The sequence below is a fragment of the Amblyomma maculatum genome, chromosome 10, assembly GCF_055883805.1.
Source record: "Amblyomma maculatum isolate TAMU_Amacu chromosome 10, ASM5588380v1, whole genome shotgun sequence".
Taxonomy (NCBI): domain Eukaryota; kingdom Metazoa; phylum Arthropoda; class Arachnida; order Ixodida; family Ixodidae; genus Amblyomma; species Amblyomma maculatum.
In genome coordinates this window covers 176,045,809-176,058,820 of record NC_139353.1, presented here as the reverse complement: position 1 = coordinate 176,058,820, position 13,012 = coordinate 176,045,809, and the positions used below count along the sequence as shown (strand labels likewise).

At 46.9% G+C, this 13,012-nt stretch overlaps 1 protein-coding gene across 1 annotated transcript in view; it reads right to left on the bottom strand.

Annotated features, from left to right (window-relative positions):
* Positions 1 to 3,093: 3,093 nt before the first annotated feature.
* LOC146177984 (dermonecrotic toxin SPH-like) overlaps positions 3,094 to 13,012 on the bottom strand; it is a 36,077-nt gene continuing 26,158 nt past the window's right edge. The window contains exon 6 of the mRNA XM_084580688.1: positions 3,094 to 3,815. Within this exon, the coding sequence (XP_084436814.1) occupies positions 3,689 to 3,815 (127 nt within the window). The 3' untranslated portion in view covers positions 3,094 to 3,688. The remainder of the gene's footprint in view (positions 3,816 to 13,012) is intronic.

The following is a 13,012-nucleotide window of genomic DNA, read 5'->3' as shown; positions in this document are numbered from 1 at the left end:
GTCCAGATAGTGAGAAGTTTGGGCTTAAACTGAACATTAAAAAGACAAAGATCATGGCGTCTTGCCCTATCAAGTCCTGGAGCATCAAGGGACAAGAAGTGGAAGCTATGACAGATTTTCTCTTCTTGGGCTCCAAGATTACCTCGGAAGGAGACTGCAGCCATGAAATTAGGAGACGCCTGCTTCTGGGAAAGAGAGCAATGGTTAGCCTTGACCGCCTAGTAAAGAGCAGAGACATTAGTCTGCCATCCAAGATCCGTATGAATCGTGCTATGGTCTACCCAGTTGTGGTGAGAAGAGAGGAGTCGCTGGAGAAAGATTTGATGTTGGTAAAGGTTGAGGGTCGTCGGAGAAGGGGTAGGCAGTGAACGCGATGGTTAGATGGCATCCTCGAGGCACTGGAGATAAAGTTATGTGATGTTAGGAAGATGGTGAGAGACCGGAAAGCGTAGCGTGACATGGTCCATAGGGTCACGAAGAGTCGGACACGACTGAACGACTGAACTGAACTGAACCTGTCGTTTATGTGCTTTCTTTGTCCTCGTCCGTCACGCCGTATTATTTTTGATTAAGCATGTGCGAATGCCTTTTTCGAAATGCGCTTCTTATGTAATTACAAATACCTCATATCCACAAGAATGAGCATCCTCATTCCCCTCTGTTTAACATCTCCAGTTCCTTAGAAGGTAAGGCTGCGGATTTCTGGCTGACAATGATTTCCATTCCTCATGATGATACGCCCTGGTTACTTGCTGCGATCTTCACGAATTAACGGGACTTCGGTGCCGACGAGGAACGGAGTGCACTGACACTCTAAGGCAATGCTTAGCCAAACTTGTTCAAAACTTCCGTGAGGATTTTTTGTGCTCCAGAAGCCGTGCATTAAGGCACCAACCTGTATAGCCAACGTGTGTCTAGCCTCAGGAAAGAGGAATCTGGAAGAGCACCGCAACCTTACTTGGGACGAAGTGGTTTTTATAATTCTTTTACAACATTTTTTTGTTGCCTATTCCATCTTCCTTTTTTTTTACAGCTGCTCCAACATTGCTGACCTTATTAGGAGCCGAGAACAGAGAGTTGACATTATATTTGGCTGCACTGGTCACACGTAACTTTGCCACGATGTTTTTTTTGGCACTAGGAAGAACATGCCGCTCTTCCCATTTCAAAATACAGTCTATTTTGTTGTGGGCGATTTGAAATCTTCTCATCATTTTAATTTTCTTATCAATAGTAACAGTGTCCGAAAATATCTTTTCCGCGATGGCCGTTTGTAGATATAGCGTCCACTTAGCCAAAGGCTACTCACTACCGATGTTTTCTTGGAGGGATTGTGGCGGGAATGATAAAACTGTTTACGCCAGGGCGTAGATCGCTTGCATGTAGGCTATGCAGAAACTTGTTTTTAAATAGAAGAAAACCATATGTGCACTAAATGTAAGCTTCTTATTCCTGCCCTGCTCGGAAAACATTGATGTGCTTTCCTGTATGAACTACGTTGATGTTATTTCAAAAAGTAATGTTGTACCTCAATTTTGTACTTGTTCACTTCCCTAAGTAGTGGAGTGAACGTTAAAGTAACCTACTAATATGGCTCGGTTATAAATCGTGAAGTGTAAACATTAGGTTTGGTTTGAGGTATAGATGAACACCGATCTGTGAAGTAAGCACGATGCGGTGGCGCTTCTGTCGCCAGCGTGGTCCGACTGGGGAATGAAAAATAGGCTTAGCGCCCATAGGAATACATGGAAGCGAAATATTCCAAAGCAGCTTTTTAATTTCACGGGTCACCTGTTATGTCGTTATTCGGTACAGAGCAACCATGAACGCCCTGGAATAGATAGCGGAAGTGTGAAATCTCATTACTGCGGAGAAGTATTTTTAAAACACCGCGAAACGTATCGGGGTGCGTGTTTAGAGGGCGACCCGTAGAAATACATGTAAACACAACTTAGCGCAACATTTTGCTCGGTTCAGCAGCGTTGAACCCTTCTCATTTTTTGGTGAACGTCATGTACGACGCCCCGACGTCATGTTGCATGACACACTACGTTCTCTTGTAAGTAATGCAAGTCTGACGACTTGCGGGACCGCTCACAGCGCGGTAAACTGACCTCGCACAATTGCAGACGAACAATGCACCAACCGCTGTCGCTATCAGACGCTCCGCAGCTCGACGCGGAGGCGTTGGGTATCGCCAGCTACGCTGTCGTCTGCTGGAATGAGCGAATCTCGTTCGGTTCATATTGTCGTATGACGTTTGACAACTGTTTAAATGTAATTCTGTCTAGCACGTATCACTGGAGCGACAGTATTACCAAGCTTATTTACCCTATACGGTAGCATATCAGACGAAGCAAAACTGCGCAATTCGCTACACCCAGCTTGCCTTTTGGCGGTGTCTGGGTTCATAACACAGGTTATTCGGGCAGTTTTTAAAGTAGACTGCCTCCGTAATGACTCACCATACTTTATCACACACTTCTTGAAAGCGCTGGTCAACATTTAACGACCGGCCACTTCTGAAGCTCTGCGAAATGAGAAAAATGTTCCGGTAAGTTGTGTTTACATGTATTTCTACGGGTCGCTCTCCCAACTCGCGCACCAACATGTTTCGCGGTATTTTAAAAATACGTCGCCTCGGTAATGAGTTTCCATATTGTGGCGATCTGTTCTAGGATGTTCATAGTTGCTTTGTACCGAATAACGACATCACAGGTGCCCCGCGAAATGAGAAAACTGCTTTGGAATATTTCGATTGCATGTATTCCTATGGACGCTAACTCTATTTTTCACCCCCAGTCGGCTGCGGCGCCGCGAGCGCCTCCCTTGTTTGTAAACATGGTGTTGGTCTATACGGATCACATTGTGGTTGTAAAGTGAAATGTGTTGACTGCAGCAACTTCATGTGTAATTTTAGGACCGATTCTGCGTTTTAACACCCCACTCTGAACCACAACACCACCACATTCAAAGAGCATGCTTGCTCGAGGAAACGTCTTGGGTATGCGGTTTTAGTAGTTCCACACGGTTTTGAAAAGAGGCGTACAGTGCACGTTTCCGACACTTCTGACACTATAGATAGTATTGTAGGATATTTATTGGTTCATCATGTCTGAGATCCGTAAGCACATCAGACCGCTCAACTGAGCTTGGTCGGTTCGCAGAATACGTGAGCACTGCGTCAGTATTGATGCCAAACGCACAGTTTGTGAACAGTGGCGTGAGCAAATACACTGTGACCTATTTTCGAGACTTGAATTTATTCGATTAGCAAAACTGACCAGCTTCACAACCTTCAAATGATGACTTATATTATTTGATTACTACTGAATAATGATATGAAGAAATGCATTTTTGCAGGGTTCAAATATGTCCATAATAAAACATTTCTTGACACTTTTACTTTATGGTAACATATTGGATTTCGTAGTAGAGCAAAAATTGTTGCAGATATATCCTATTGTGAACTTTGCTCACTTCGAAATGACCGATTTACTTGCGGGAAAAGAGATTATAAATGAGTATGCCATGACATTTGATGTTATCGGGACGAGATTCCACCAGCTATGCTGATGACAAAACTAGCATAAAGACGTACACTTTGTACAAACTGTCATTCCTCGGGATTAAAACATGAAAAACGAGAGGCAGCAACGTATCTCCCGCAGGTTACGTCTTAGTTCTCTTAGGATAGACGTTTCCAGGGATCATCCCTTCTTTTTGCGAACCTAAGCCTACTCACAAATTCTTGTTCCATGAGGACTTTAAAAACATTCCTAGGATAATTCGTAACAATTCCATCGATGTCATGCCTGAAAAAGAGGAAAGGCAAAAACGCAGGATTATTGTTTTGTCCAGTACATAAATTATTTTAACAAAGCATTTAGGTTAATTGTATAAACACAAGTATCTGCGCGCTTCACCCTCATAGCAACATGGCTATGGCGGTCTCGCCAAAAAGACTTGCGTCTGCGCTCCTAAAAACAGCGTTTATTAGCGTTCGCTATCCCGTGGCTTGTTTACACACTTGCTTGCTGACGGAGTTTTGGCGCACAATCGCAGGGAATACCAGTAATCCTCCACGTCATTTCTTGTTCCCTTAGTAAACATGCGCGTACAGCTTGTTTAATGTGGAACGCAACTACCACATTTTGTGTTTGAGGGGAAGGGAGCATTGCGTAGCTAATGTTATCCGTGGGACGTAGTGGGAGTATGCACTTACGCCACAGTGATACCCATTTCATCGTCCATAAAACCAGCTGAAAGGATTCAAGTGCATGGAAATATGTAATCGCGCTATCATAGTCCACTCCCGGTTGCACTACTCAAGCAGTGCTGTGCACCAAAAAATGGGTTCCGTGACGTCACTTGAATTCGTATACAGACAAGATCTGTAAGCCCTGCGATAAGACTACACCTTAGATGGAGTCCCCTGAATTCTTGGGCATTTTATCGACAACTGCATCAACGGCGCGTTTTTGATCACGTAAATCAGCACGGCGCTGAAAAGCAGTTTAACCATGCTTAAGCTGCAGCTTCTTTGAAATTCATGCTTTCTACAAAGCGCTTCCTTTTTCAGCGATAATAATATAATTTAAGTATGACCTCAATCTGCAAGCATTGCTTCTCATAGAAGGGCATAATCTTGTAAACAGCAGGAAATGATAACTGTCGAACCTTTTAAAGGTTACTTCTAGAATATTTATAAAGGGTGTGCTATGTCTGAGCTCTGGTATAGAGCTGATAGAGGAATTAGTGCATAACTATTTAACGCCAAGATTCCGACTTGAGGGGAAATACGCAAAAATTCAATTTGAAGGAAGAGGTGAGGTGCCCTCCCCCTAACCGGGAAGAGGAAGGAAAAGAAGAGGGCGAGAAAGGTTGGCCAATTGAATAGCTGAAGAGGCTGACCAATCGAAACGGGAAGCAAGGCCCAGGCGACAAGGTTAAAGAAAGCATTGCAGTTATAAAGCAGAAGCTTGTCTTGATATTGTTCGTGATTGCGAGTCAGTTGGAAATGAATGCAAAACATGTCCTTAGGCCCTGTGCTGTTAACTAAAGATTTAGGAGTAAAAGAATGATGTGTGAGTTAGAGGATGACAAAATGTCGCTGCGCGCCGTGTTTGCTGGATGTGGAATGATTAATTAGAGACAAAGCCTAATTAGATGTCTAAATAGCGTTGTACGTGCAAATCTTTATGGACATCATTGAAATCATGGCAAAAAACAAAAAGCCGGATAATCATGCAGTAAATCATAATTAGGACAAAGTTTGCTGAATGCCAGGTCTAAACGTGCTGCCCTCTTGGTGACGTCACGCCTTGGTGACCGTCGTCGCTGGTGGAAGTTCACCTGTGGAGCTGGTGTCCAAGTGGTCGAGGAGCGGACGTGCCTTTCATGGGCTCCGCCAACTTCGGTTATTTTGGGCAATTCATCGGCTCGGCGTTTTTGAATTTTGTGTCGAATCAACGGAACGCATCAAGAGGACCACAGGAATACCAGTTTTTCCGAGGTGGGACTTTGTTTCCGATTTATTCGGACTTTGTTCGGTGGACTACGTGCTGAAGCTAGGCCTAATGTGGCCTAGCGTCTCGCGGCGCCCTGGGATCGCGGCGGCCCCGTCGGGGACCCACCCCTAGCCTCGTGAAGCTGACTAAAGCTTAAAAAAAAAGGAAATTGTCGAAGGAACGCCGGTAGATCCGGAGGAATTTCAAGTGCCTGGCCAATGGTATACCACCAAGAAGAAGAAATATGTGCCGCTCGAGAAGACCGTGCAACAAGTTGAGAAGCAGCGAGCTGCTGAGAAGAATGCTGGAAGAAAAATGGCTGCGAAATCGGTGGAAAAGCAGCATGCTCGCCTACCCGATGGCGTCGAGAAAATCATTTTGAGGCCACGTGGCGGCCTCGTGCGTCTGCTCAAGTTTGGCAACGCAATCTTGGCTGACGCAATAATCGTGGCAGCTGGTATCCACCCAGGCGAGGCCGGGGAGGACGTCATTTCGACGAATATTAAGCAGCACTCGATCCTCGTGGCAACTACAAGCGCCGAAAGGAAGAGAGGCTACGCGAGCCTAACCCACCTCGTGTTCGAGGGGGAGAAGATTGAATTGACTGCCTACGTGGCGACGCCGGAAGATTGCGGCAAGGGCGTGGTACACGACGTGCCACTTACTTATACTGACGAGATCATCATGGAGAGGCTGAGAATCCACGGCAACCCGCCAGTTTTGGGTGTGCGGAGACTCGGCAAAAATTCCAGAACTGTACTAATTCTCTTTGAAGAGAGAGAAGTACCACGATGGGTTCGCCTGACTCCGATGGCGCAGCGGTGTCAACTTTACCGCAAAAAATATGAGGTTTGCAATGCCTGCGGAAGACTCGGTCACAGGGAGGACGTCTGTCCGGACCCGAGCAACCTCAAGTGCAGAAGCTGCGGAATGGAGAGGCCACCGCAAGGTCACCAATGCGAGACAAAATGCCAGCTATGCGGCAAGGGCCACCTGCTTGGTGACCGAAAATGTAAGGAAATGTTCAGGACTCCGTACGAGGTGAAGAAGAAGCAATGGGAGCGAAAAGTCAAGGATAAGCCAGCGCACGACGACAACACAGGGCGACCGAAAGTCAAGCAAGAAGGAGGAGGAGACTTCCGTGTTAGAGAAGACTCCTTCCCAAGTTTGGAATCCACCGCTAACGAGACGCCACCGCAGCAGCGAGGGCGTTTCAGTTCTCGGTCCATGGGACGCTCCAGGTCTGGGTCCAGGAGACGGTCGAGTTCGAGGGACGCGGCCAACCCATGGACCAAGCGGAACGCCAGCGGAGACCAGAAAAATGTAAGCTTCAACAGCGGGGCCTCCCAGGCTAAACCTAGGAAAGATAAGAAAGGCGAGGAAGTCGAAATTCTTAAAAAAGAAATTGAGGAGCTTAAGGGGGTGATTAAAAAGCTAACGCAAAATCAAAATTCGAAACAGCATGCGGAAAAGCAAGGGCCTCCCACTCCCGCGAAGCAGCTGCCACCTGCTCAGCCAGTCGCCCCGCCACAAGCGGCGCCACCGGCGAAAGGGGATGAGCAAATGGCGACTGAGGCGTCTCGCCCGCCCCCGGTGAAGCGCAAAATTAATGAAACGTTGACATCGCACAGCACACGGAAACGAAGTGGCGTCCGTGTGCTGTGCGATGTCAGCGCACGTTAAAGATCCCCAGGTGGTCGAAATTACTCCGTAGCCCTCCACTACGGCCCCCCTTTCTCTCTATCCACTTTCACTCCCACCTTCATCCCTTTCCTTACGGCGCGGTTCAGGTGTCCACAGAGCACGTGTGACAGATACTGTGCCTTTCCCTTCCTATGAACCAACCAACCAACCAACCAACCGACCCGTTTCAAGCCCTCGAAAATAGGCTTGACGAAAAATTGAATTCATTCATGAGCCAAATGACCCAATTCAGGAACCAAATTCAGAGCCAGGTACAGGCACTTTCAGGGGAAGTGCAAAGAGTTCGAACTGAACTCGTAGCCGTCAACACGTGGCAGCAGAATGTCGAGCAAACGCTAACCCAGCTGCAAAATGGCCAGGCGCGTAAATGAAAACCAAATTTGGCAGTGGAACTGTCGCGGCTTCCAGCGCAAGAGAGCGCTACTGCAGCAATACCTTCCACTCATAACTGAGACCCCCCTCGCAATCGCCCTTCAGGAAACAGGGAAGGGAGCCAAACTAATGGGATACCAGGTGTTCAACAGCGATAGAGGCGTGAAATCGACGGTGGCGACCTTTGTCAAGCGCAATGTAGCGGTGATAGAACACGATTTGAATTCGAGAGATATCGAGAACGTATTTCTCGAGATATTAACGGGACGAAAGAAGGATCCCAGTCTATTCCTTCTTAACCTTTATAGCTCACCCAAGCAAAAGAAAATTAGATTTAGGGCCCTTATGCGCAAAGCCCTCAAGGCGGCCGGGAATAATTCCTTGCTGATTGTTGGTGACTTTAACGCCAGACATCAAGAATGGGGCTATGCTTTACAGGACACCAAAGGTAGGCAGCTATGGGTGGACACGCACGAGCTAGGTCTCACCCTCCATACGGATCCCGATCATCCAACGAGGACGGGTAACAGCGTATGTGCGGACACATCCCCAGACCTGACATTTTCAAAAAACTTACAGGGTTTAGACTGGCAAAATTCTGAGCAAAATTTTGGCAGTGACCATTTCATTATCGTTTCGGTCCTCAAAGAGGGCGTCAAGACGCACAGGGCGTGCCAACCGGCCGTTACAGAATGGGATCAATTTAGAGAAATCAGGGCAATCGCGCAATTAGAACGAATTGAGAACATTGAGGAATGGACGGAGGCACTCAAACGCCACGTTGGTGAGGCGACAAAGACGCTGGTAGGAGAGGACGCTCCTGGTATAGCAGATAGCCGACTGCTCCACATGTGGGACGCTAAACAAAGCATGGAACGCAGGCTGAAGAAACAAAAGTGGAACAAGAATCTTAGAAGACGAATCGCGAGGCATAACAAGGAAATTGAAAGCTACGCGATCAAATTGTGCGAACAAAACTGGCTCAGCAGATGCGACGAAATGGAGGGAGGCATGAATCTCTCCAAAACGTGGGGCATGCTCCGGCATCTGCTGGACCCAACAAATTCAAAAACTCAATCGGGAATAAGATTGGCAAAAGTCAGGCACGCCTTTGAAGGTGACGATGCGGCGTTTATGAATAAGTTAGTAAAAACGTACGTTGCAGACAACCAGCGTTCCCCACTCCCGAGCTACGGTGGCACGCCCAATGAGGCGCTTGACGCCCCCATCACGGAGGCAGAGGTAAGGGCGGAAATTGTAAGATTAAAAACTAAATCAGCCCCGGGCCCCGATGGGATCACCAATAAAATGCTAAGGAATCTAGACGATGACTCTATTAGTCTACTAACGGAATTCATTGGAAAAGTTTGGGAAACGAGCCAGTTGCCAGATCAGTGGAAAACGGCAAACATAATACTAATACCCAAACCGGGAAAACCCCCGCAATTGGAAAATTTGAGACCGATTTCCCTAACCTCATGCGTAGGGAAGTTGCTTGAGCACGTAATACAGACGAGATTAACGTGCTTCATGGAGCAAAACAACCTGTGGCCGCATGAAATGGTCGGTTTCCGACCACACTTGTGCACGCAGGACGCAATGCTCCGACTAAAGCATGATATCATAGACTCGCGATCGAGAGACGCCAAAGTGATCCTGGGCCTAGACCTCACCAAGGCCTTCAACAATGTCAGGCACGAGGCTATTCTCGAAGGGCTCGAAGTGCTCGGAGTAGGGGAGAGAACGTACAACTACATAAAAGACTTCTTATCGGGCAGAAAAGCCTGCATGATATTTGAAAATTTAGAATCTCCTACGATAGAGTTAGGAAGCAAAGGCACACCGCAGGGCTCAGTGCTATCGCCTTTTCTATTCAACGTGGCAATGAGAGGCCTCCCGGGTAAACTTAACCAAATCAAGGGGCTAAATTTTAGCATGTATGCGGACGATATTAACCTCTGGATTAACCATGGGAGCGATGCGAGTACGGAGGAACGCCTGCAAGCAGCGACCGACATCATTGTCGATTACGCGGCTAAAAGGGGACTTTCGTGCTCCCCGCATAAATCTGAGTTGTTCGTTTATAACCCAAAGTACCTCCGCTGCAAGAATAGCGGGGAGTTTCAAATTCAGGTGGAGGGCAAACCGGTGCCAAAAGTAGATCAGATCAGGATTTTGGGGATGGTCATTCAATCCCACGGTCACAACGGAGAGGTCCTGAAAAAATTAGAAAGTTACGCGATGCAAACCCTCGGGCTCTTGAGGAGGGTCGCCACTAAAGGAAGAGGCCTCAAGGAGAGAAATTCGCTAAAACTAATCCAGGCATATGTAATAAGCAGAATCAGTTACGCCACGCCCTAGCTGGACATCAAGGCTGGCGAAAAAGAGAAGTTAGACTGCCTGATTCGAAGATGCGTTAAGAAGGCGCTAGGACTGCCCATGGGTACCTCGAGCGAACGACTGCTCGAACTCGGGGTGCATAACACGTGGGCAGAATTGGCGGAGGCAGTGCGAGTCTCCCAATTAGAGAGACTAAGCATGACCGAGACGGGCAGGGTAATCCTTGCAAAAGTAGGCCTCAACCCAGACAGGGGAGTTCAAAAAAAAGTCACAATTAATAGTGAAATCAGGAATGCCTTGGTAGTCCCCCCTTCCCTAGGAATATGCATCCAGAATTTAATGTCGAAAGAAGGGCCAAACGAGCTGAAGCTCTAGAGCGACGGTTCAAGAACATGGGAACAAAGGAAGTAGTCTATGTTGATGCGGCAAGTGGCAGAACAGGTGCGGCTGTAGCTTCGGTAGTCGATGGCCGAGGGGCACCGGTATCCGCGGCAGCCATCAGAGGCCGCAACATAGAGACTGCGGAGGAAGTTGCGATAGCGCTAGCTTGCGTAGGAACAGAAGCCAAGTTCATAATTAGCGACAGCAAAACTGCCATTCAAAATTTTGGGAAGGGGCGGATATTGCCGGAGGCGGCCAAAATCCTCACCCAAAGAACAATAAATAGGAAAATTCAGTTAATTTGGACACCCGCTCACGCTGCCGTCCCTGGTAACGAGGCGGCTCACGAGCTAGCCCGAGCTCTCTACTTCCGGGTAGCCGTCGAGCCCCCCGAACACTGGGCATACGACGAGCGTCTGCAAAATTATGGGGAAATCATCGACCATTATAAATTGGGACGTAGACTGGTACCCCCGCCAGATGTTAGACTAAATAATAGAGAAGCTGTCGCGTGGAGGCGGCTACAAACTAATACGTTCATGAACCCGGTCTGGGCGTTTCACGCGCTACCAGACTTTAGGGACAATGATCTCTGCAAACACTGTGGGGCGAGAGGGACCCTCGACCACATAATTTGGGAGTGCCCACAATCTCCAGGGATAGGGCAAAATATTACAAGTAGAGAAGCCTGGGATACCCTGCTGCGAAGCGCGGACCCTGCGATCCAGCACCGCACCGTCCATCTGGCGGAAGAGGCCGCAAGAAGCGAAGGGCTACCTGCCAGCCTCTAATCCGCGGGCGCACGACTCCCCGTTTCCGATGGAAATAAAAGTTGTACAACCAACCAACCGTCGTCGCTGGCTTCATTACGCATTATAGCCGCAGCGTAACGTTATGGGAGAGGGCGACGGCATGATGAGGTCTTCAGGAGAGAGCGGTGGCGCGATGAAAAAGACCTAGAAAGTTCTTGCGAATCGCCTCCGCTTCAGGCGCTTGCGGTTTGTGTCAGTCGTTGCCTTGCTGTCAAACGTATTGACAGAATGTACTGACAGCTCTAGTGTCGCAACAACAGGTCACAATGGCAACGACAAACAAATGAAACCTTAGGCTCGCATAATTTAGATACCGCCATGCTATAATCGCGGTGCTCCTGGTTTCTCTAGAAAAGTGTATTTGCAAACGTAAGCAAGTTAAAAGAATCAAAATATTTCATCACGAATGGCTCTTCTGGAGAAACATCTAGAACGTGTAAGCTACGCTAGGAATATGCATTCACTGAGCGAAAAAATTGACCCTAAGGAAACTTTATAAATGGCAAGCTCATAGTTGATAAGACATATATATGTATTGATGCTACAAGCAAACGGATTCTCCGCCGGGCAATGACGCCTGAGACTGAAGCATCACTTCTAAAGGTCACCGATCTCCTCCTTTCATTATTTTAAGTAACATTACGAAAAGCATAGCTTTTTATTTAATCGATATTTATTGCCTCATGGCATCAGCATAGTTAATAGAACTGAAACCCTTGAAGTAGCTTTACTTACGCACACCCTGCAAGTAGCCATCGTAACTAAAACCTTGCTATGCCTGGCATGGCAGGCAGGGGCATGGCAGGTATGCATTGCAGGTGGGATTGGAAGGGGTGGGCTTCGGCGCAGTGTTGCCGAAAAGAAACATTACGCCTACACTCACAAACCAGACTTAAAATTATGAGAGCTTGTTTCTGAAGATATTCTACCAAGACCACACTTTCATACTTAGGCACATTTTATTAACTCCAAAATCTAACCCTGGTTGCCTGCGCCAGCTGCGCTACCATGTGTCTTTGGTCGGCAAGAACAACATAATACTTGCCATGACTTCAATACTATCATTGATTTGCAGAATAAAAATCTGGAATCCACTCTTGAGCCAGACGTTCTTTGCAATGTGTTTACGCATAACCTGAAACAAATTGTCATGCAACCTACTACCCTAAGAGGTCTATATAAACCTCGGAAATTTGTGCTCAAACAATTTTATTTGTAATACATCAAGCAGAGTGCATGAAGTAATTGGACCATAAAATTGTCGCTGTATCTTTCCTTCTATCAAAAAGTGGTTAGAAAGATGCAATTGAACACACACAATATTGTTCAAATGCAAAGAGGTAATCAGAACTCGATTACTTATAATTAGCAAAAGTATGGTCCAAATTCAAGGAACGCTGCCACTACTGGATTGAGAACTTTATCCCAAACAAAAATTACGCTTGAAGAAGATAAATCCATAGATCAGCCGATACATAATCCACGAAAGAGAAGAATCAAGCAACTTAGAAACACTAATGCTGGAATTATCGACTAACATGTGCTCGGTCAGACAGGTTTACTTTACTGAAACGATCAGAGAGTTCATAGAATATCCAGGTGAATTTCGGAACCACATCCGGGATGCTAGGGAGCCTATCGAGAAGATAGTTGTGCATGGTAATGCCTTCACTTTTTCAGAAGAAATGGCGGTGCACTTTAATTCCTATATAAATTCTGTGTTGTCGACTAACTGCGGTGAAGATTAGAGTAATGTGAATTATGCTTGCGATTCTTCAAACGAAACTGTTATGTTCTCTTCCGAGGGCGTTGTGGGATGCTCCTTATACTCGATCTCAAGTGTTCGTCTGGTCCTGATAATGTACCCAATCCACATTTATTGCATTATATGCC